Raw genomic sequence first — 26,503 nt, forward strand, 5'->3', positions numbered from 1 at the left:
AATGTGTGCAACAAAGACTATTGCATTTTTATCTACAGTAGAAATGGCAGATCTGTTGCTGGCTATAGCAGTGTGCTGGGGGAAAAAATGTTGTGTGTGTATGTTCCTTGCAGGATAACCCCACCCTTTCAGCACCTGTTATGGCCTATAAATTGATTTGTGCAGCTTCCACTTTTGTATTTGTCTGAGAGGCATGTTGGTGTCAGTAGCTGAGGGGGAGTGCTGACATTGGATTGCTATTTGGAGGCTTCTGGGGTACCTCTTTGGTAAGTTAGCTCTCAATTTAAAAACACATATGTATGGCCCAAATATAGGGACTCTCATTGTTTAGAGTAGGACCATCCTATATGCAAAAGCGCCTTGGCGTGGCAGGATGGCTTAAACATACATTTGCAAATGTGTGCAACAAAGACTTTTGCATTTTTATCTACAGTAGAAATGGCAGATCTGTTGCTGGCTATAGCAGTGTGCTGGGGGAAAAAATGTTGTGTGTATGTTCCTTGCAGGATAACCCCACCCTTTCAGCACCTGTTATGTCCTATAAATTGATTTGAGCAGCTTCCACTTTTGTATTTGTCTGAGAGGCATGTTGGTGTCAGTAGCTGAGGGGGAGTGCTGACATTGGATTGCTATTTGGAGGCTTCTGGGGTACCTCTTTGGTAAGTTAGCTCTCAATTTAAAAACACATATGTATGGCCCAAATATAGGGACTCTCATTGTTTAGAGTAGGACCATCCTATATGCAAAAGCGCCTTGGCGTGGCAGGATGGCTTAAACATACATTTGCAAATGTGTGCAACAAAGACTATTGCATTTTTATCTACAGTAGAAATGGCAGATCTGTTGCTGGCTATAGCAGTGTGCTGGGGGAAAAAATGTTGTGTGTGTATGTTCCTTGCAGGATAACCCCACCCTTTCAGCACCTGTTATGGCCTATAAATTGATTTGTGCAGCTTCCACTTTTGTATTTGTCTGAGAGGCATGTTGGTGTCAGTAGCTGAGGGGGAGTGCTGACATTGGATTGCTATTTGGAGGCTTCTGGGGTACCTCTTTGGTAAGTTAGCTCTCAATTTAAAAACACATATGTATGGCCCAAATATAGGGACTCTCATTGTTTAGAGTAGGACCATCCTATATGCAAAAGCGCCTTGGCGTGGCAGGATGGCTTAAACATACATTTGCAAATGTGTGCAACAAAGACTTTTGCATTTTTATCTACAGTAGAAATGGCAGATCTGTTGCTGGCTATAGCAGTGTGCTGGGGGAAAAAATGTTGTGTGTATGTTCCTTGCAGGATAACCCCACCCTTTCAGCACCTGTTATGGCCTATAAATTGATTTGAGCAGCTTCCACTTTTGTATTTGTCTGAGAGGCATGTTGGTGTCAGTAGCTGAGGGGGAGTGCTGACATTGGATTGCTATTTGGAGGCTTCTGGGGTACCTCTTTGGTAAGTTAGCTCTCAATTTAAAAACACATATGTATGGCCCAAATATAGGGACTCTCATTGTTTAGAGTAGGACCATCCTATATGCAAAAGCGCCTTGGCGTGGCAGGATGGCTTAAACATACATTTGCAAATGTGTGCAACAAAGACTTTTGCATTTTTATCTACAGTAGAAATGGCAGATCTGTTGCTGGCTATAGCAGTGTGCTGGGGGAAAAAATGTTGTGTGTATGTTCCTTGCAGGATAACCCCACCCTTTCAGCACCTGTTATGGCCTATAAATTGATTTGAGCAGCTTCCACTTTTGTATATTCTTAATCACGACTGTTTAATAAACTGACTTTTAGTAAATGCGAGGCCGGCAGCAGAGAATGATGTTGATGTGCACGTCGACACTAATCTTTCTATACTTAAGGGGCCATTGAAAGAGGCGCCGTCTCTACAATGTTTTTTTTAGCAAGACATACATAATGTAGCCTTAAGCTATTCTATAACAGCCCCCTTGCCGGAGTTTCCAGCTTCGGGAATAAGAGTACCACCGCTCACAATATAGTAAGTAAAATACAGTTTATCTGAAACATTGCACAGTGCAGTGGATCCTGGATCTATAATGTCCCAGGTTGATTATGCCAGATCTCTCACCACATAGAAGTCAATAGAGTTTAATAACAGTTCTCAACGCATTTCATCTAATATATGCTAAACTTCATTACAAGAAAAATAAATATGAAACTTGACTTCTATATAGTGAGAGATCTTGCATAACCCATACCTAAGGTCTCCTGTGTTCCTCCACCTTACCTTAATGTCTCCTGTGTCTCTCCACTTCTCCCTAATCTCTCCTGTGTCCCTCCACCCATACCTATTGTCTCCTGTGTCTGTCCACCTCTCTCTAATGGCTCCTGTGTCCCTTTACCTCTCCCTTATGTTTCCTGTGTCCCTTCACCTCTCTATAATGTCCCTGTGTCTCTTCAGTCCTGCCTTATGTCTCCTGAGTCCCTACAACTCTCCCTAAAGTCTTCTGTGCCCCTCCACCATTCCCTAATGTTTCCTGTCTTCCTGCATCTCTCCCCAATGTCTCCTGTGTCCCTCCACCTCTCTATAATGTCTCCAGTGTCTCTCCAATTCTCCCTATTGGCTCCTGTGCCCCTTTACCTCTCCCTAATGTCTTCTGTGTCCCTCCACCTCTCTACAATGTCCCTGTGTCTCTTCAGTCCTCCCTAATGTCTCCTGTGTCCCTACATCTCTCCCTAATGTTTCCTTTTGCCAATTAAATTTCAACTTGTATATCTTGTATTAATTCAAATTTCTAAAATGTCACCCTGTGTTTCTTCACCTTTCCCCTAAATTTTTCATGTGTTGCTTCTCCTTTCTGTCATACATTTCCTTTTTCTATTCACTCTCCCCTTGTGTCCCTTGATTCATTGCAGATAACCACCTCCCTCTCTCTCTTTGTCCACCAGCTTTCCCCTGTGCCTCACCTCCTGTTTCTCTCCTTCCCTGTCCCCATATCCCTTTATACCTGTCCCTGCTACTATTTTTCCCTCTTATCTGCAGCACTCGAAAGGGAGATTGTCACTGTCTCTCTAAACCTTTTTAAAAGATGGAATGTCGACATGTACGAATACAGATCTGAACCGAAAAATGAATCCTTAGGGCACAAAAGATTGTGAAACAGCAAAATATAAACATATTAAAAAAAGCATAAATTGTTATGAAGCCTAGAGTATAATAACTAAATGTCAGTAAAAAATCTACAATGCATAAGTATATACTGTGAGTCTAGAATATTCACATTTGATTTAATATTTTAGTTAATGAACTCTGTGAATAAATACTCTACAAACATAGTATTTATACTAAACATGGCTCATAATACTCTACATTAAATTATATACATTGAATCAGACAGGGTATTGACTACCACTATGACAGTTATGTGGCACTAGATTAGTATGAATTGTAGCTGTACAAATGATTGGAATGAATTATATAATGTTTTGAGGGTCCTGTGGCCCTAAAATCACTATAAGAGGTTCAAATAATATACTGTTGCATTATCTGTCTGTTCCATTGAGAGAAGGAAAGAAAAAAGTATTCCATTTTGGGGGACTTTAGAGTACAATATATCACTTCATTACAATTAAAATGTTATTATTCATTTAAACGAATACTTATACCACCTAGTATCCCATGGTTATATTGAAATAATTAAAAACTGTGAAAATGGAGTATTTGTTGTTCTGCGCATTAACTCATTAAAACAATTAAAACAGTGTTATTTTTGTTTCTACTGTCTGATGCTATTAGCGTGGTTCCAAAACACAAAGAGATTTAGCAGTAAAAAAATAAGTAACAAAGTATAACCGATGCATACGTGCACTCTGAATCCAGCAACAGCTCATAAATCCCGAAGTCTGTAGTCAAAGAGACTTTTACTGTTTACTAGTGGCAAGTTTATACACAGTTTGGTTTCATAAAACATTGATGATGTCACAATGTACACAAAGGTAACACTAACCAAGTTCTTTACTGGTTCAGGGTTTATGATGTTCCAGAAGAATGCTGGTCATGGGTCAGATCATGAAACATTGCCACACAGCAGTATAATACTTAGAGATGTGTTGGGGTTTTGTAACTGGTTTTGCCAAAAAATCTTGCAAGTTTTTTTGGTTTTGATTTTGGTCTGGATCTGGGTTTGATTAAAGATTGTGAAAAGTATGTAAAATGTCATTTTTAGCTCCTTATGCTCCTATATTACTATTTATTGAATTGACATTATTTTCCTGTCATTTCCAGTCTATCTTCTAATGATCCCTTCACAACTGTCCCAATTTTCACCAATTTTGTCCAAACTCTGCCGCGCGCTGTCTTAATAAAGGATATTGTAATTTTGCCATCATTGCATTGCTTTCTCCCATTCAATTCCAAAAATAATTAATCATTTTGTACAGCTCTCTAACTCCATCACATAGTGTAAATCGTCAGCTATCATATCTATTATTATTATTATCGTAGGTTTGTAAGGCGCCCAGTGTTCTGCAGCGCCGTACAGTAGGGAAAAAAGGATGTGATTACTCCCATTTTAAAAAAACAGAATTCTGACCCTAACTCTCTTGTAAATTACCACCCCATCTCCCAGCTCCCATGCCCCTCCAAGCTTCTCGAGAGAATTGCCTACACTCGCCTCACACACTTTCTTACAGCAAACAACCTATTGGATCCTCTTCAGTCAGGCTTTCACTCTGCACAAGATGTACGTCTCTCCTCCACTCTCACCACATCCTCCCATTCTCGGTTACAGGATTTTTTCCGGGCTGCACCTACTTCGTGGAATTCCCTCCCTCGCACAGTAAGACTTTCCTCTAGTCTTCAAACCTTCAAGCGTTCACTGAAAACCCACCTCTTCAGACAAGGTTATGATATTCCTCAATCATCATCTTAATTTCCCTAGATTACCCTATTGCCATCCTCTACACTGCTAACGCAAGACAACAACCTTCTGACCAACATTGCAACACACACAGCCCACTCAGTACTTTTACCTTTGCAGTCTGGCTGGTCCATTGCGCAATATGATGTAGCACATGCCCTTGTGTTTCTAACTCCCATTGTCCTATAGATTGTAAGCTTTCGAGCAGGGTTCTCTTACCTCTCTGTCTGTATGTATTACCCAGTATTGTCTTATTAATGTTTGTTCCCAATTGTAAAGCGCTATGGAATTTGCTGGCGCTATATAAATAAATGTTGATGATGATGATGATGATGATGACTTACCTTGTTGAAGCTGAATATTATACACATTGCATGTTTCAATATTTTTCCTCATCATTGTTTTTATTGTTCTGGCCAGAACCTGTTAATGACATATTATATAATAAAACGTAAAATTGTAGTATTTAACCTTTCAAAGCTTTATGTACATATTGCTCTGCGCCCAGGTACCTAACCCAATTTTGCAGAGGCTTATTATGGGATGAAAATATATATATATATATATATATATATATATATATATATATATATATATATATATGTTGGCCATGTCTGATGCAGTAGGAGATCTGGATCAGGACCAGAGGAGGGGCTGATCAGGAGAAAGCCAGGTGAGGAAAGATTTGCGAAGGATTGGGAATGCGTAGTGGACCAATTTGTTTGCACAATTACTGACTGCAGGAGATTCCTTGGCTTCACAATGGAGTGCATCTCAGGTCTAAGGAACAGATAGCAGAACTAGAGCAGAGGGAGGCTCAGAGACAAAAGTCAACATCCGGGGAAGCCCAGCACCACTATGTTCTATGGCCCAGGGATCGGGCATTATCAGATCAGATGGCTGATGAGGCTGGCATATCTGGTGAGTGAGACCAATCCTTTGAGAGTTAATGAAATGGAGATAATGGTACACCAGTTGGTTACAACAGTTAGTAACTCTGACAAATGATCTGCCATGCCCAACAGGAGGCTATATGAATGTTTTGAGAGGAGGTTTGTGGCACACCTTAAACAAGTAGGTTAAGGAAAAGATTTGGAGGGATCATTATATGGAAATTATTCTGTATTGCTCTCTTTGGAATGCTTTAATCTAGACTGAGTTGAAACTATGAGAGTAGGAGAGAGGAGGTCGATGCCAGGAGGCATTATAAAATTAACAAAATCAAACCCAAAAAGAGAAGAATTCACTATAAGAGCAAAGCATGAAGGCAGGATAAATAAATTACTGGTTATTTGTTGCTATGTTTTATTTGTGTGGTATAGATCCTGGGGCACTTCTATGAATTCTGAGCATTATGAATGTAGTATTAAAATTTGATTGACATTCTGATGTGTCTTTATATTGCACATATGTATATGCGCATCCTCTGCTCTGTCTACATACGGCACGTGACGTTTAGCCAAAGTGTAATATTACCCAGATTCAAATGGAAATGTATATTGGGATCCAAAACAAAAAGACAGTTGTTGTGTCTCCTTAACACTGCATTTCTGTGTGTATCTTGCAAAATGAAAACATGAGGTATTGGTTCATAAATTGGTCAAAATGCATTTTAATGGTGTTTGAGGCGTATAGGTAAGTGTATGACCTTCATAAAATGAGGTAACCTTGACACTGGGATGCAAGCTTAAAAGTTTTGATCAAAATATGAACCAATATCTCATGCTTTCATTTTGCTAGAAAGAGAGAAAAGTGCATTTCTTTAAATTAATGAAATGTGTGCCAGTGAATAAAATCTTTTGAAAAAGCAGCCAAGGACAATTAATGCCATTGTGTATGAGACCAAAAAAAGAGAACATTTTGTCCGACGCTCTAAAACAAACAATATATAAATCACTATGTATCATCATATACATAAATAGGAGAATGTTATGCACAATATAGCTATATTAGGATAAGCTCACCTGCCAACGTGAAGGCATCTCCGGTAGGTCAGTCCCTAACCAGCTAAGCAACACATGTACTCAGGGAGTCACAATTAAAACCTTCCTGAGCCTCCATTTTTAAAAGCATGCAGCATCTGTGGGGGTAGTGCAGCTCCGAAAAAACAAGTGATTTATATATTATTTGTTTTAGAGTGCCAGACAAAACACAGATATGCAGTGTTTAGGACAAGTGCTGCTAACAACTTTCTTTTTATTTTGTATACATATAGGGCATTTATATTGTCAAGCAGCTGGTACCATATATTATTTGGGTTAACCGAGCATGGGCTTATTTCCTTCTATGATTTTCTTTCAGTATATTATAGATTAGCTTGGATTTGAATACGGTCAGCACTATGCTCAGGTTCTGTATTCGTTTCTTAAATGCAAGTTACGTCCGAAGATGAATCAGGCCCACTATGGGCAATTAGTAGTGAAAGAGAAATATTTAAATTGGGTAAGATTAAGTGTAAGAGGGTTATGTAATTTAAAGTTGTGACTATTTATAAATAGTTTTATATATGTGCATTTAAACATTTGATGCTAACTGCTTTCTCCATTTATTCGATCAATAAATTATGTGACCAATTTGTATCCACGCAAATGTTGGTGTCAGTGACAAGTCTCACTGTGACTGCTCAGCATCCTGACATATTCTTAATCACTGCAAGGAACATACACACAACATTTTTTCCCCCAGCACACTGCTATAGCCAGCAACAGATCTGCCATTTCTACTGTAGATAAAAATGCAAAAGTGTTTGTTGCACACATTTGCAAATGTATGTTTAAGCCATCCTGCCACGCCAAGGCGCTTTTGCATATAGGATGGTCCTACTCTAAACAATGAGAGTCCCTATATTTGGGCCATACATATGTGTTTTTAAATTGAGAGCTAACTTACCAAAGAGGTACCCCAGAAGCCTCCAAATAGCAATCCAATGTCAGCACTCCCCCTCAGCTACTGACACCAACATGCCTCTCAGACAAATACAAAAGTGGAAGCTGCTCAAATCAATTTATAGGCCATAACAGGTGCTGAAAGGGTGGGGTTATCCTGCAAGGAACATACACACAACATTTTTTCCCCCAGCACACTGCTATAGCCAGCAACAGATCTGCCATTTCTACTGTAGATAAAAATGCAAAAGTCTTTGTTGCACACATTTGCAAATGTATGTTTAAGCCATCCTGCCACGCCAAGGCGCTTTTGCATATAGGATCGTCCTACTCTAAACAATGAGAGTCCCTATATTTGGGCCATACATATGTGTTTTTAAATTGAGAGCTAACTTACCAAAGAGGTACCCCAGAAGCCTCCAAATAGCAATCCAATGTCAGCACTCCCCCTCAGCTACTGACACCAACATGCCTCTCAGACAAATACAAAAGTGGAAGCTGCTCAAATCAATTTATAGGCCATAACAGGTGCTGAAAGGGTGGGGTTATCCTGCAAGGAACATACACACAACATTTTTTCCCCAGCACACTGCTATAGCCAGCAACAGATCTGCCATTTCTACTGTAGATAAAAATGCAAAAGTCTTTGTTGCACACATTTGCAAATGTATGTTTAAGCCATCCTGCCACGCCAAGGCGCTTTTGCATATAGGATGGTCCTACTCTAAACAATGAGAGTCCCTATATTTGGGCCATACATATGTGTTTTTAAATTGAGAGCTAACTTACCAAAGAGGTACCCCAGAAGCCTCCAAATAGCAATCCAATGTCAGCACTCCCCCTCAGCTACTGACACCAACATGCCTCTCAGACAAATACAAAAGTGGAAGCTGCTCAAATCAATTTATAGGCCATAACAGGTGCTGAAAGGGTGGGGTTATCCTGCAAGGAACATACACACAACATTTTTTCCCCATCACACTGCTATAGCCAGCAACAGATCTGCCATTTCTACTGTAGATAAAAATGCAAAAGTCTTTGTTGCACACATTTGCAAATGTATGTTTAAGCCATCCTGCCACGCCAAGGCGCTTTTGCATATAGGATGGTCCTACTCTAAACAATGAGAGTCCCTATATTTGGGCCATACATATGTGTTTTTAAATTGAGAGCTAACTTACCAAAGAGGTACCCCAGAAGCCTCCAAATAGCAATCCAATGTCAGCACTCCCCCTCAGCTACTGACACCAACATGCCTCTCAGACAAATACAAAAGTGGAAGCTGCTCAAATCAATTTATAGGCCATAACAGGTGCTGAAAGGGTGGGGTTATCCTGCAAGGAACATACACACAACATTTTTTCCCCCAGCACACTGCTATAGCCAGCAACAGATCTGCCATTTCTACTGTAGATAACAATGCAAAAGTCTTTGTTGCACACATTTGCAAATGTATGTTTAAGCCATCCTGCCACGCCAAGGCGCTTTTGCATATAGGATGGTCCTACTCTAAACAATGAGAGTCCCTATATTTGGGCCATACATATGTGTTTTTAAATTGAGAGCTAACTTACCAAAGAGGTACCCCAGAAGCCTCCAAATAGCAATCCAATGTCAGCACTCCCCCTCAGCTACTGACACCAACATGCCTCTCAGACAAATACAAAAGCAGAAGCTGCTCAAATCAATTTATAGGCCATAACAGGTGCTGAAAGGGTGAGGTTATCCTGCAAGGAACATACACACAACATTTTTTCCCCCAGCACACTGCTATAACCAGCAACAGATCTGCCATTTCTACTGTAGATAAAAATGCAAAAGTCTTTGTTGCACACATTTGCAAATGTATGTTTAAGCCATCCTGCCACGCCAAGGCGCTTTTGCATATAGGATGGTCCTACTCTAAACAATGAGAGTCCCTATATTTGGCCCATACATATGTGTTTTTAAATCGAGAGCTAACTTACCAAAGAGGTACCCCAGAAGCCTCCAAATAGCAATCCAATGTCAGCACTCCCCCTCAGCTACTGACACCAACATGCCTCTCAGACAAATACAAAAGCAGAAGCTGCTCAAATCAATTTATAGGCCATAACAGGTGCTGAAAGGGTGAGGTTATCCTGCAAGGAACATACACACAACATTTTTTCCCCCAGCACACTGCTATAACCAGCAACAGATCTGCCATTTCTACTGTAGATAAAAATGCAAAAGTCTTTGTTGCACACATTTGCAAATGTATGTTTAAGCCATCCTGCCACGCCAAGGCGCTTTTGCATATAGGATGGTCCTACTCTAAACAATGAGAGTCCCTATATTTGGGCCATACATATGTGTTTTTAAATTGAGAGCTAACTTACCAAAGAGGTACCCCAGAAGCCTCCAAATAGCAATCCAATGTCAGCACTCCCCCTCAGCTACTGACACCAACATGCCTCTCAGACAAATACAAAAGTGGAAGCTGCTCAAATCAATTTATAGGCCATAACAGGTGCTGAAAGGGTGGGGTTATCCTGCAAGGAACATACACACAACATTTTTTCCCCCAGCACACTGCTATAGCCAGCAACAGATCTGCCATTTCTACTGTAGATAACAATGCAAAAGTCTTTGTTGCACACATTTGCAAATGTATGTTTAAGCCATCCTGCCACGCCAAGGCGCTTTTGCATATAGGATGGTCCTACTCTAAACAATGAGAGTCCCTATATTTGGGCCATACATATGTGTTTTTAAATTGAGAGCTAACTTACCAAAGAGGTACCCCAGAAGCCTCCAAATAGCAATCCAATGTCAGCACTCCCCCTCAGCTACTGACACCAACATGCCTCTCAGACAAATACAAAAGCAGAAGCTGCTCAAATCAATTTATAGGCCATAACAGGTGCTGAAAGGGTGAGGTTATCCTGCAAGGAACATACACACAACATTTTTTCCCCCAGCACACTGCTATAACCAGCAACAGATCTGCCATTTCTACTGTAGATAAAAATGCAAAAGTCTTTGTTGCACACATTTGCAAATGTATGTTTAAGCCATCCTGCCACGCCAAGGCGCTTTTGCATATAGGATGGTCCTACTCTAAACAATGAGAGTCCCTATATTTGGCCCATACATATGTGTTTTTAAATCGAGAGCTAACTTACCAAAGAGGTACCCCAGAAGCCTCCAAATAGCAATCCAATGTCAGCACTCCCCCTCAGCTACTGACACCAACATGCCTCTCAGACAAATACAAAAGTGGAAGCTGCTCAAATCAATTTATAGGCCATAACAGGTGTCAGTAGCTGAGGGGGAGTGCTGACATTGGATTGCTATTTGGAGGCTTCTGGGGTACCTCTTTGGTAAGTTAGCTCTCAATTTAAAAACACATATGTATGGCCCAAATATAGGGACTCTCATTGTTTAGAGTAGGACCATCCTATATGCAAAAGCGCCTTGGCGTTGCAGGATGGCTTAAACATACATTTGCAAATGTGTGCAACAAAGACTTTTGCATTTTTATCTACAGTAGAAATGGCAGATCTGTTGCTGGCTATAGCAGTGTGCTGGGGGAAAAAATGTTGTGTGTATGTTCCTTGCAGGATAACCCCACCCTTTCAGCACCTGTTATGGCCTATAAATTGATTTGAGCAGCTTCCACTTTTGTATTTGTCTGAGAGGCATGTTGGTGTCAGTAGCTGAGGGGGAGTGCTGACATTGGATTGCTATTTGGAGGCTTCTGGGGTACCTCTTTGGTAAGTTAGCTCTCAATTTAAAAACACATATGTATGGCCCAAATATAGGGACTCTCATTGTTTAGAGTAGGACCATCCTATATGCAAAAGCGCCTTGGCGTGGCAGGATGGCTTAAACATACATTTGCAAATGTGTGCAACAAAGACTTTTGCATTTTTATCTACAGTAGAAATGGCAGATCTGTTGCTGGCTATAGCAGTGTGCTGGGGGAAAAAATGTTGTGTGTATGTTCCTTGCAGGATAACCCCACCCTTTCAGCACCTGTTATGTCCTATAAATTGATTTGAGCAGCTTCCACTTTTGTATTTGTCTGAGAGGCATGTTGGTGTCAGTAGCTGAGGGGGAGTGCTGACATTGGATTGCTATTTGGAGGCTTCTGGGGTACCTCTTTGGTAAGTTAGCTCTCAATTTAAAAACACATATGTATGGCCCAAATATAGGGACTCTCATTGTTTAGAGTAGGACCATCCTATATGCAAAAGCGCCTTGGCGTGGCAGGATGGCTTAAACATACATTTGCAAATGTGTGCAACAAAGACTTTTGCATTTTTATCTACAGTAGAAATGGCAGATCTGTTGCTGGCTATAGCAGTGTGCTGGGGGAAAAAATGTTGTGTGTGTATGTTCCTTGCAGGATAACCCCACCCTTTCAGCACCTGTTATGGCCTATAAATTGATTTGAGCAGCTTCCACTTTTGTATTTGTCTGAGAGGCATGTTGGTGTCAGTAGCTGAGGGGGAGTGCTGACATTGGATTGCTATTTGGAGGCTTCTGGGGTACCTCTTTGGTAAGTTAGCTCTCAATTTAAAAACACATATGTATGGCCCAAATATAGGGACTCTCATTGTTTAGAGTAGGACCATCCTATATGCAAAAGCGCCTTGGCGTGGCAGGATGGCTTAAACATACATTTGCAAATGTGTGCAACAAAGACTTTTGCATTTTTATCTACAGTAGAAATGGCAGATCTGTTGCTGGCTATAGCAGTGTGCTGGGGGAAAAAATGTTGTGTGTATGTTCCTTGCAGGATAACCCCACCCTTTCAGCACCTGTTATGTCCTATAAATTGATTTGAGCAGCTTCCACTTTTGTATTTGTCTGAGAGGCATGTTGGTGTCAGTAGCTGAGGGGGAGTGCTGACATTGGATTGCTATTTGGAGGCTTCTGGGGTACCTCTTTGGTAAGTTAGCTCTCAATTTAAAAACACATATGTATGGCCCAAATATAGGGACTCTCATTGTTTAGAGTAGGACCATCCTATATGCAAAAGCGCCTTGGCGTGGCAGGATGGCTTAAACATACATTTGCAAATGTGTGCAACAAAGACTTTTGCATTTTTATCTACAGTAGAAATGGCAGATCTGTTGCTGGCTATAGCAGTGTGCTGGGGGAAAAAATGTTGTGTGTGTATGTTCCTTGCAGGATAACCCCACCCTTTCAGCACCTGTTATGGCCTATAAATTGATTTGAGCAGCTTCCACTTTTGTATTTGTCTGAGAGGCATGTTGGTGTCAGTAGCTGAGGGGGAGTGCTGACATTGGATTGCTATTTGGAGGCTTCTGGGGTACCTCTTTGGTAAGTTAGCTCTCAATTTAAAAACACATATGTATGGCCCAAATATAGGGACTCTCATTGTTTAGAGTAGGACCATCCTATATGCAAAAGCGCCTTGGCGTGGCAGGATGGCTTAAACATACATTTGCAAATGTGTGCAACAAAGACTTTTGCATTTTTATCTACAGTAGAAATGGCAGATCTGTTGCTGGCTATAGCAGTGTGCTGGGGGAAAAAATGTTGTGTGTATGTTCCTTGCAGGATAACCCCACCCTTTCAGCACCTGTTATGTCCTATAAATTGATTTGAGCAGCTTCCACTTTTGTATTTGTCTGAGAGGCATGTTGGTGTCAGTAGCTGAGGGGGAGTGCTGACATTGGATTGCTATTTGGAGGCTTCTGGGGTACCTCTTTGGTAAGTTAGCTCTCAATTTAAAAACACATATGTATGGCCCAAATATAGGGACTCTCATTGTTTAGAGTAGGACCATCCTATATGCAAAAGCGCCTTGGCGTGGCAGGATGGCTTAAACATACATTTGCAAATGTGTGCAACAAAGACTTTTGCATTTTTATCTACAGTAGAAATGGCAGATCTGTTGCTGGCTATAGCAGTGTGCTGGGGGAAAAAATGTTGTGTGTGTATGTTCCTTGCAGGATAACCCCACCCTTTCAGCACCTGTTATGGCCTATAAATTGATTTGAGCAGCTTCCACTTTTGTATTTGTCTGAGAGGCATGTTGGTGTCAGTAGCTGAGGGGGAGTGCTGACATTGGATTGCTATTTGGAGGCTTCTGGGGTACCTCTTTGGTAAGTTAGCTCTCAATTTAAAAACACATATGTATGGCCCAAATATAGGGACTCTCATTGTTTAGAGTAGGACCATCCTATATGCAAAAGCGCCTTGGCGTGGCAGGATGGCTTAAACATACATTTGCAAATGTGTGCAACAAAGACTTTTGCATTTTTATCTACAGTAGAAATGGCAGATCTGTTGCTGGCTATAGCAGTGTGCTGGGGGAAAAAATGTTGTGTGTATGTTCCTTGCAGGATAACCCCACCCTTTCAGCACCTGTTATGGCCTATAAATTGATTTGAGCAGCTTCCACTTTTGTATTTGTCTGAGAGGCATGTTGGTGTCAGTAGCTGAGGGGGAGTGCTGACATTGGATTGCTATTTGGAGGCTTCTGGGGTACCTCTTTGGTAAGTTAGCTCTCAATTTAAAAACACATATGTATGGCCCAAATATAGGGACTCTCATTGTTTAGAGTAGGACCATCCTATATGCAAAAGCGCCTTGGCGTGGCAGGATGGCTTAAACATACATTTGCAAATGTGTGCAACAAAGACTTTTGCATTTTTATCTACAGTAGAAATGGCAGATCTGTTGCTGGCTATAGCAGTGTGCTGGGGGAAAAAATGTTGTGTGTATGTTCCTTGCAGGATAACCCCACCCTTTCAGCACCTGTTATGGCCTATAAATTGATTTGAGCAGCTTCCACTTTTGTATTTGTCTGAGAGGCATGTTGGTGTCAGTAGCTGAGGGGGAGTGCTGACATTGGATTGCTATTTGGAGGCTTCTGGGGTACCTCTTTGGTAAGTTAGCTCTCAATTTAAAAACACATATGTATGGCCCAAATATAGGGACTCTCATTGTTTAGAGTAGGACCATCCTATATGCAAAAGCGCCTTGGCGTGGCAGGATGGCTTAAACATACATTTGCAAATGTGTGCAACAAAGACTTTTGCATTTTTATCTACAGTAGAAATGGCAGATCTGTTGCTGGCTATAGCAGTGTGCTGGGGGAAAAAATGTTGTGTGTGTATGTTCCTTGCAGGATAACCCCACCCTTTCAGCACCTGTTATGGCCTATAAATTGATTTGAGCAGCTTCCACTTTTGTATTTGTCTGAGAGGCATGTTGGTGTCAGTAGCTGAGGGGAAGTGCTGACATTGGATTGCTATTTGGAGGCTTCTGGGGTACCTCTTTGGTAAGTTAGCTCTCAATTTAAAAACACATATGTATGGCCCAAATATAGGGACTCTCATTGTTTAGAGTAGGACCATCCTATATGCAAAAGCGCCTTGGCGTGGCAGGATGGCTTAAACATACATTTGCAAATGTGTGCAACAAAGACTTTTGCATTTTTATCTACAGTAGAAATGGCAGATCTGTTGCTGGCTATAGCAGTGTGCTGGGGGAAAAAATGTTGTGTGTATGTTCCTTGCAGGATAACCCCACCCTTTCAGCACCTGTTATGGCCTATAAATTGATTTGAGCAGCTTCCACTTTTGTATTTGTCTGAGAGGCATGTTGGTGTCAGTAGCTGAGGGGGAGTGCTGACATTGGATTGCTATTTGGAGGCTTCTGGGGTACCTCTTTGGTAAGTTAGCTCTCAATTTAAAAACACATATGTATGGCCCAAATATAGGGACTCTCATTGTTTAGAGTAGGACCATCCTATATGCAAAAGCGCCTTGGCGTGGCAGGATGGCTTAAACATACATTTGCAAATGTGTGCAACAAAGACTTTTGCATTTTTATCTACAGTAGAAATGGCAGATCTGTTGCTGGCTATAGCAGTGTGCTGGGGGAAAAAATGTTGTGTGTGTATGTTCCTTGCAGGATAACCCCACCCTTTCAGCACCTGTTATGGCCTATAAATTGATTTGAGCAGCTTCCACTTTTGTATTTGTCTGAGAGGCATGTTGGTGTCAGTAGCTGAGGGGAAGTGCTGACATTGGATTGCTATTTGGAGGCTTCTGGGGTACCTCTTTGGTAAGTTAGCTCTCAATTTAAAAACACATATGTATGGCCCAAATATAGGGACTCTCATTGTTTAGAGTAGGACCATCCTATATGCAAAAGCGCCTTGGCGTGGCAGGATGGCTTAAACATACATTTGCAAATGTGTGCAACAAAGACTTTTGCATTTTTATCTACAGTAGAAATGGCAGATCTGTTGCTGGCTATAGCAGTGTGCTGGGGGAAAAAATGTTGTGTGTATGTTCCTTGCAGGATAACCCCACCCTTTCAGCACCTGTTATGGCCTATAAATTGATTAGAGCAGCTTCCACTTTTGTATATTCTTAATCACGACTGTTTAATAAACTGACTTTTAGTGAATGCGAGGCCGGCAGCAGAGAATGATGTTGATGTGCACGTCGACACTAATCTTTCTATACTTAAGGGGCCATTAAAAGAGGCGCCGTCTCTACAATGTTTTTTTTAGCAAGACGTACATAATGTAGCCTTAAGCTATTCTATAACAGCCCCCTTGCCGGAGTTTCCAGCTTTGGGAATAAGAGTACCACCGCTCACAATATAGTAAGTAAAATACAGTTTATCTGAAACATTGCACGGTGCAGTGGATCCTGGATCTATAATGTCCCAGGTTGATTATGCCAGATCTCTCACCACATAGAAGTCAATAGAGTTTAATAACAGTTCTCAACGCATTTCATCTAATATATGCTAAACTTCATTACAAGAAAAATAAATATGAAACTTGACTTCTATATAGTGAGAGATCTTGCATAACCCATACCTAAGGTCTCCTGTGTTCCTCCACCTTACCTTAATGTCTCCTGTGTCTCTCCACTTCTCCCTAATCTCTCCTGTGTCCCTCCACCCATACCTATTGTCTCCTGTGTCTGTCCACCTCTCGCTAATGGCTCCTGTGTCCCTTTACCTCTCCCTTATGTTTCCTGTGTCCCTTCACCTCTCTATAATGTCCCTGTGTCTCTTCAGTCCTGCCTTATGTCTCCTGAGTCCCTACAACTCTCCCTAAAGTCTTCTGTGCCCCTCCACCATTCCCTAATGTTTCCTGTCTTCCTGCATCTCTCCCCAATGTCTCCTGTGTCCCTCCACCTCTCTATAATGTCTCCTGTGTCTCTCCAATTCTCCCTAATGGCTCCTGTGCCCCTTTACCTCTCCCTAATGTCTTCTGTGTCCCTCCACCTCTCTACAATGTCCCTGTGTCTCTTCAGTCCTCCCTAATGTCTCCTGTGTCCCTACATCTCTCCCTAATGTTTCCTTTTGCCAATTAAATTTCAACTTGTATATCTTGTATTAATTCAAATTTCTAAAATGTCACCCTGTGTTTCTTCACCTTTCCCCTAAATTTTTCATGTGTTGCTTCTCCTTTCTGTCATACATTTCCTTTTTCTATTCACTCTCCCCTTGTGTCCCTTGATTCATTGCAGATAACCACCTCCCTCTCTCTCTTTGTCCACCAGCTTTCCCCTGTGCCTCACCTCCTGTTTCTCTCCTTCCCTGTCCCCATATCCCTTTATACCTGTCCCTGCTACTATTTTTCCCTCTTATCTGCAGCACTCGAAAGGGAGATTGTCACTGTCTCTCTAAACCTTTTTAAAAGATGGAATGTCGACATGTACGAATACAGATCTGAACCGAAAAATGAATCCTTAGGGCACAAAAGATTGTGAAACAGCAAAATATAAACATATTAAAAAAAGCATAAATTGTTATGAAGCCTAGAGTATAATAACTAAATGTCAGTAAAAAATCTACAATGCATAAGTATATACTGTGAGTCTAGAATATTCACATTTGATTTAATATTTTAGTTAATGAACTCTGTGAATAAATACTCTACAAACATAGTATTTATACTAAACATGGCTCATAATACTCTACATTAAATTATATACATTGAATCAGACAGGGTATTGACTACCACTATGACAGTTATGTGGCACTAGATTAGTATGAATTGTAGCTGTACAAATGATTGGAATGAATTATATAATGTTTTGAGGGTCCTGTGGCCCTAAAATCACTATAAGAGGTTCAAATAATATACTGTTGCATTATCTGTCTGTTCCATTGAGAGAAGGAAAGAAAAAAGTATTCCATTTTGGGGGACTTTAGAGTACAATATATCACTTCATTACAATTAAAATGTTATTATTCATTTAAACGAATACTTATACCACCTAGTATCCCATGGTTATATTGAAATAATTAAAAACTGTGAAAATGGAGTATTTGTTGTTCTGCGCATTAACTCATTAAAACAATTAAAACAGTGTTATTTTTGTTTCTACTGTCTGATGCTATTAGCGTGGTTCCAAAACACAAAGAGATTTAGCAGTAAAAAAATAAGTAACAAAGTATAACCGATGCATACGTGCACTCTGAATCCAGCAACAGCTCATAAATCCCGAAGTCTGTAGTCAAAGAGACTTTTACTGTTTACTAGTGGCAAGTTTATACACAGTTTGGTTTCATAAAACATTGATGATGTCACAATGTACACAAAGGTAACACTAACCAAGTTCTTTACTGGTTCAGGGTTTATGATGTTCCAGAAGAATGCTGGTCATGGGTCAGATCAAACGTTTATTCTCCAAAGGTGGGGGCAACTCACTCTAACAGCTGCGTAAGCGTCTTGCCTCAGGGAACCGCCAAAAATCTGGTTTAAACTAACCCAATAACTGTGTACTTATGAGAATTAAACTGATACTAATCATAGCTAATCATTTCTTACATTCACTGTAACCGTCACAACACAATATCATAATGATTTATTATTTTAAGTTACTGAACTCTTACACTATGTATTGGGCATTATATACACTTTAATAGCTGACTATTAGGTTACATAATCAGAGTATGATTAGGTTCAACTCAACCCAATCACAATTCAGTCACCATCATCAAAATTTATTTATATAACACTGTCAATTTCTGTAGCACTTTACAATAGGGAACAAACATAGCAATAAAATGCAGGGTAATACAGACAAAATATATATTATTGTATCACCATCTTATAAGTTTAATATTGACCATGAATAATGCAATATAGCAAGAACCATTTAGTACAGCTCTCTTTATACAATATCTATTTTTTTGCTTACTTGTAGTCTTTAATAAATCTCCTTATCATTGCATTGTATGCGCATCTTGTTACATTTAAATCACACTGTGATCACTAGAGACATCTTGGAGCATTGTAACAATGCATTCTCTCTCATACCCCATTCATACTGCACCAAAAACCCAAGTATTTGCCAGGGCAAGCCCAGACGATCCGGGTCGAGGTGCAGTATGAATGGTCCCAGATCTATTTCCCAGGTCATCAGACCCGGGAATTAGACCCGGGTCTTTTGGTGGTGTAATTCCCTGGTCTGCCCCGAGAAGCCTGCACTATGAATGGTGGGACCCGGGTCTCACCAGACACAATGTAAAAGTTTAAAAAAAGCAAACAAAAACCCATCACAAGAGGAGCCAATCAGAGCTCCTCTTGTGATATTGCAATGGAGACCCCAGACAGACCTATGTTCAGTATGAATGCAGTCTACCTGGGAATTTGACTCTGGGGAGCCTCTTATGTTAGCAGTAACAGTCCTTAGAATCTCTGGAGGATTTTATGGTCTTTTGATGCTCCAATACCTATGGCTTCACTCTTCATCCTGTCAGACTCAAAGAACAAAAAAAAAGGACAAATGAATATACTGTATGTGAAATTGAATATCTGACGTATGTGCTATACATTCAGAAAAAGTATGACTCACAGGAACATCCATCAGTCCATACACATAAAGGGGGTTTTCAGCTATTGGAAAAAGCTGGCATAAGGGTCCCTGGGGTTATGAATGGAGAGACATGGGCTAGCTCCATTCATAAGACTCATTATGGGTCTTACAACTTTCAGTGCTGGCCAGCTAGGAGTTGCACCTGATGAAGTGTTGCTAAAAGGCTGCTAGGCAGTTCATTCAATCTCTCAAAGCCTGGGGAGCAGGTAAATGCCTGTTGAGAGACTTTACAATTTATGACCAGTAAGTGCTATTGTTTTGTATGTGTGTGTGGGACACTAGGTCCCTCACTTCAGAGAAGGTGGTCCTGTGTATTAGTTGGAAGCCAGACAGGCTAGGTCTTTTTGTTTCAATTTGTTGTTGGTGAATAAAACTAGCTGCAGCTATTTAAACCAAAGCACTGGTCTGTTGTGATATCTTTGGCTGATGTATATGAAGTGAGTCATCAACCCCAGAAGACGGTGACCCTAGTCCAATCTCATAAAAATATACAATTAGGTCTAGCCTTTGAGAAGATTGTTTGGTACTCCCACCATTTGTGTTTAAACACAAGGCTTGGGTGAATAGGAGAGTGTGCTGCATTTCAAACCTGGAACACAAAAAGAAAGAACAGTGAGAGCCCCATTACATGCACACCGATGGATCAATGTTCAAGTCACTCATTTTCTGATGTAAGTGATTGCATATATATTGAATATTCAATTTTGCTTCTATTCGTTGGTCCTTTTTTAAGGGGTTGGTTGTTTAGAGTGAAGTCATTGAGACTGAAACATCAAAAATCAATACACTCACTTTGGGATCCTAAAGAGGCCTGTTTTGTTAGCAGTTCAAAGGACAGCAGTGAATTCATTTTCAGAGCAGGACTGAAAACGGAGTGATTTTAGGAATGATTTATTTATTGTATACTAGCCACCAAGCAATGGGATTGTTTTGTATTTTGTTATTTGGATCCAAAACTTCCAGTAGTAGCACTGCATGAGTGGAGGGTGTAGTTGTTTTTCTTTTTAGAATCTTAATACTGTTTGTAATATACTGTAGTAAATGTAAAACATGATTTCTGCATTGTATCTGTTAGTAGTTGGGGACATGTACACTATAGTTTTTTTTAATCTATTTGAAAACAAATCTTTCTGAAAACTTTCCTTGAAAAACGTCAATTTAAAACCATGTTTGTAATTCAATTTCTTGACAGCTATCAATGTTCAGAACTGTACAGATGGATAATGATGTGTTTAGCGATGAAGAATATTCTAAAATCTATCAGGATCATATGTGCCCTGTTTCCAAAAATGTTATGAACCTTGTTTTAAGCTACTTGGAAGAGAAGGTAAGTAAATAAGTACCGAAGATTTGCTGCGCATAAAGAAATTATAAGCAAATGCAATAGTGAATTAAGGTTTGGGGAATTATAGCACATTTAATTTCTCTGTAACTTACAAAGTTCACTTTAAATTTCATTCCATCTGATGTTCAAATTTGTGAAGAGCTGAAATATTTTTCTTACAAAGGGTTGATACATATTATTTTTTTGTTTGCAATAGATTACATGCTGGCTGATGTGAAAGATATGAAGAATTCTCTATTCTGTTGAGACTGTTTGGAGGGCATTAATGTACAGGAGGGAAGGTCGTTGATGTAATGTGTGTGGAGGAGAGTATAAGGGTTATGTAGTGGGGCTATTGGTTTAATGTCAGTGCTGTTCGAGGCTATTAATATAATGTGGGGTCTATAAATGTAATGTGTTTGTGGAGGATATTAAGGTTATAAAATAAGGCTATTAAAGTAATGTGGGGATTGGATGGGTCAACTAGTGTAATATTGTGGGCTATTAGTGTAATGTGAAGATATTAATGTAATGTAGTTGCTGGTGGGAGCTATTAATGTAATATGGAGTAGATATGGGCTGCTATTATATTGTAGTGGCTAATAATGTGATGTGAGTTCTCTGTATTAATGACAGGGCTAGTTGTGGGAAAGAGGCCTATTCATTAAATGTGGCTGCTGTTAATTTATTGTTCGGGCTAGTTGGTAGGAGGGAGAGCTCAAGTGTTCACCTGTTACCTGGCTTCCAGTAGATAAATAGTGCCATCTTCTTTTTCAAACAGGGCCCCAACAATCTAGGTTCTAGCTAAGCAGCAACAGAGCTTAAAAAACAAAGACAGGTAGTGAAAGCTTTGTGAAGAGGTAAGAAAGAGTAGCATAACCTGCCATATGTCCTTATTCTGGTAGCACAGTCCCAATTTTGAGGAACTATTCTGGACAAACAAGACTTTATCCTGACTGTAGGAGAAGTCTGGAGGTACGTCCTATGTTATGCATCTCTCTTTATCCTCGCCTACCAGCAGCTTTTACCATGCTGTTCTGTCTGGCTGAGGAGGGATCAGAGTGCTCCACTACAAAACACATGTGGCTGCTCAATGATATCAGCAGTTTGTGCAGAGCAGCTGCTGTGAAGTCTTGAGCCCTTCTGCAATGGACACACCAGCAGGTAGGAATTTGTGGAGCAGGGTGGGAGTATTGGGTCACAGGTGAATAATTGAGAATAATATGGAAGCATAAGTGAGTAGGTGAGAGCATATGTCACATATGTTCCTCCACCCCTCTCCCCTTGTCACATATAAAGAGGGGAGGGGAGCATTATTCTTGCAAACAGGCCCAACCCCTAAAATCAATCAAATGCATATTTATTTTCTGATAACAGCATGGGTTACAATTGATTCAATGTTCATTTAAACTCTATTTCTTTACAGCCACTCCTATTTTCTTCCAAAAGCCTCATTAACGTGTTCATGGACAATTTCAAAAAATACAGGGTTACTGCTAATTAGTTGAAAAGACGAAAGTATGAATTTTTGTCTTATCACATTATTCTGAATTCTAAAACATTTTTTTGCAAGATGTTTAGAGCATCTCTACTCCTAGTCAAGTTCTTGCATTGGCTAGCTTGCCTAATTATTAAGTTGGGTTGGTCTAAGGCATATTTTCTTCTGTAAGTGGTTGAAGTCTCTATAACTGTTGCTTTCTTAGATAAGCCCTTACTTGTATGTGATCTGTCCCTGAGCAAAAATTAATAAAACATACTGATTGCTGAAGGAAAGTTGAGAAAGCTCATTAATATGCAGTTCAATAAAATGTAGCTATTGGGGTGACATGTCTAGATTGGTTTTGTAAGCTTATCATATTAAGAGACTTTTAAAAAATATTAGAGTCAATCTAAAAATCCTTTTGGTATAATATGCGAAAAAAGGTAAAATATATATTTTGCAATAATAAGTTGTGCTTAATTTAAAGATCATCTAATATATAAAAGAGAAAATTTGTCCTTCTGTCCTTCTGTCCTTCTGTCTGTCTTTCTATACAAATCCACATTTTTCAAGCGAAGATCATGAAATTTTGCATACGAGTGTATTAAAACATGACGAAGGTAACTTTAAAAATTTAAAATTGAAATTCATTACGGGGTGGGGGTGGCAAGGGTGGTAACACCTAAAAATCATCGAAAACGACCATAACTCTGGAATGTCTGGAACAATTTACACCAAACCTGGTACACATATGACTTACAGTCTGACAACAAATATTGTGGGGGCAAGACACCCCTAGCACTCCTGAGGATGGGGGTGGCGAGGGGGGTAACACCTAAAAATCATCGAAAACGACCATAACTCTGGAATGTCTGGAACAAATTTACACCAAACTTGATACACATATGACTTTTAATCTGACAACAAATATTGTGGGGGCATATTACTTAAATCTCTACAGGTTCATTACTAAAATCCCAGGCAACGGTGGCCCCAAAAACAAGGTAAGGCCTATATACTGCTGTCCTTCTATCTTTCTATACAAATCCACAGTTTTCAACACTGCGGAGGATCTCGGGTAATTCGGGCCACGGCGGAAAAATAAGAGGAAGCGGCTGTGACAGCGTCACTATGACAACAGCAGCCCCAACAAAAGCTGAGGCATCTGCTGCTCATCACTGCACATTACACATATAACTATCTAACCTCATGGCATACAGGAAGTTGATGCCACATCACCATGGCAACAGTGGCTCTAGCTGAGGCCTGGAGACTGCTGTCCTTCTGTCTTCCTATGTATTTGTCTTTTCTTTTACAAATGTGTTAGCAGTTGTGCACATATTATCTTTCTTAATATTTTATTGTTCTTTCCTGGTACGCATAAACTTGAAATAATAAAATGCCACGAAAGAAAAGAGCTAGATATGGTGGAAATAAAAACAATTCCACAAGGAATAAAATGTTAGTGGCAAATAAACAATCTTCTCGGACAGTGGAATCTCAAGAACAAAGATTTAGAAGACTTGAACGTGATCGCACAGCTCATGCTGTTGCCAGAGCTAAGGAATCTCCGGAAGAACAATTTGCTAGGCTGAAAGCGGATCGCACAGCTCATGCTGTTGCCAATGCTGCAGAATCTGAGCAAGCGAGAAATACAAGGCGGGAACGTAATCGCACATCTCATGCTGTTGCCAGAGCTGAGGAATCTCCAGAAGAAAGATCTGCTAGGCTGGAAGCTGATCGCACAGCTCATGCTGTTGCCAGTGCTGCAGAATCTGAGCAAGAAAGAAATGCAAGGCTAGAAGCTGAAAGAACAAGACAAGTTGCTATGAGATCTACCAGTTTAGAATTACAAGGTGCAGCTTTTGTTTACAATCCAGTAAGTGCAGCGGCTATTTCAGAAAGCTTTGTCATTGGAAGGATGGAACATGCCTCCCCTCATTGTGGTGCTCTGAAGTGGAGTGGCGAAAGTAAAGGAATGTGTTGCTGTAATGGAAAAGTAAAGTTGCCTGTACTTCAAACACCTCCAGAACCACTAAAGTCACTTATGGCCAATGAAAGGGATGCATCAAAACATTTTCTTCAGAACATCAGACAGTACAACTCTGCTTTTCAAATGACTTCATTTGGCTCAACGAGCATTGTTGCTGAACGGGGATTTATGCCAACATTTAAAGTTCAAGGGCAAGTTTATCATAGAATTGGAGCCATGTTACCCCTTGAAAATGAAGAGCACCAGTTCCTTCAAATATATTTTATGGGAGATGAACGGGAACAGCCACAGCATCGTTGCACCACTATTCTGGGAACACGTGCGGATATTATCTTACAGTTACAGTCATTTTTTGATACATATAACAATTATGTACAAAGCTTCAAAATTGCACTGGATCATATGCCGACAGAAGATTACAGGTTAGTTATTCGAGCTGACAGGACACCCGCTGGAGAGCACGAGCGACGTTTCAATGCCCCAGTTATAAATGAGGTGGCAGTTGTTATTGCAGGGAATGAATTTAATCAGAGGGACATTCTTTTGCAGAAAAAAGACAATCGCCTTCAACGTGTATGTGAAACACATAGATCATATGATGCTTTGCAATATCCGCTTATTTTTTGGCAGGGAGAAGATGGATACCATTTTGAAATCAAGCAAGTTGATCCAACAACAGGAGCACCTTCAGCTAAAAAAGTATCTGGTATGAATTTTTATTCTTATAGGTTGATGGTGCGAGAAAATGATTTCAACCTTATTGTACGATGCCGCCGACTTTTCCTTCAATTTGTTGTAGACATGTTCGCCAAAATAGAAAGTGAACGACTTTTGTATGTCAAACATAACCAGAAGAAGCTCCGTGCAGATAAGTGCATCCATCTCCGAGATGCTATGAACAACGATGCTTACTCTACAGAAGTAGGTCAATTGGTTATTTTGCCCTCAACTTTCACTGGAAGTCCACGTCACATGCACGAATATACACAAGATGCTATGACGTATGTAAGGAATTATGGGAGACCTGACCTCTTTATAACTTTTACTTGCAATCCCAGTTGGCATGACATTCAAGCAGAATTGATGGAAGGCCAGAAACAATTTGATCGGCATGATTTGACCGCAAGAGTGTTTCGCCAGAAGCTCATACAGTTCCTGAACTTCATTACAAAATTAAACATCTTCGGTCAAGTCCGATGTTGGATGTACACTATTGAGTGGCAGAGGAGAGGTTTGCCTCATGCACATGTTTTGGTGTGGCTCAAAAACAAGATTGTATCGAGTGACGTTGATACGATTATATCAGCTGAAATTCCAGATCCTCAAGAAGATCCCGTCCTATTTGAAGTCATCGTGAAAAATATGATACATGGACCTTGCGGAACTATAAATCCTACTTCTCCATGCATGAAAGAAGGCAAGTGTACAAATAATTACCCAAGGAATCTTATTAAGGAAACTCTGACTGGAATAGATGGCTATCCCCTATACAGAAGGAGAAGTCCTGAAGATGGTGGAAGAGTTACGAAGATCAAGGTAAAAATTGGAAATTCCTACAGAGAAGTTGACATTGATAACAAGTGGGTTGTCCCTTACTGTCCTTTACTGTCAAGGTTATTTCAGGCCCACATTAATGTTGAATACTGCAGCTCCGTGAAGTCCATCAAATACATCTGCAAATATGTCAATAAGGGCAGCGATTAAGCAGTTTTTTCTTTTCAACAAGACGGATCTGTTATCAACGAGATAGAAAACTACCAAATGGGCAGGTACATTAGTAGCAATGAAGCAGTTTGGAGAATTTTTAGTTTTCCAATTCATGATAGGTTCCCTTCAGTTCTTCACCTCAATGTACACCTGGAAAATGGCCAGCGTGTTTATTTCACTGAAGAAAATGTACAACAGAGGATTCTGCATCCACCAAAAACAACATTGACTTCTTTCTTCGAACTGTGTCAAAATGATGACTTTGCAAGAACCCTGCTGTACTGTGAGCTGCCCAAATATTACACGTGGAATGCATCTCAAAAGGTTTTTATACGCAGAAAACAGGGGGTCAATGTAGATGGTCATCCTGGTATCAGAGCAA

The 26,503-nt window shown here is 40.2% G+C and overlaps 1 protein-coding gene across 2 annotated transcripts in view; it reads left to right on the top strand.

The window, feature by feature from the left end:
- Window positions 1-26,503, top strand: part of LOC142157900 (putative methyltransferase DDB_G0268948) — an 89,603-nt gene that overhangs the window by 18,752 nt on the left and 44,348 nt on the right. For both annotated transcript variants that reach the window (XM_075211416.1, XM_075211415.1), the window contains exon 2: window positions 20,810-20,944. In XM_075211416.1, the coding sequence (XP_075067517.1) occupies window positions 20,816-20,944 (129 nt within the window). In that variant the 5' untranslated portion in view covers window positions 20,810-20,815. The remainder of the gene's footprint in view (window positions 1-20,809; window positions 20,945-26,503) is intronic.

Source organism: Mixophyes fleayi, chromosome 5, assembly GCF_038048845.1.
Source record: "Mixophyes fleayi isolate aMixFle1 chromosome 5, aMixFle1.hap1, whole genome shotgun sequence".
In the NCBI taxonomy this organism is placed as follows: Eukaryota; Metazoa; Chordata; class Amphibia; order Anura; family Limnodynastidae; genus Mixophyes; species Mixophyes fleayi.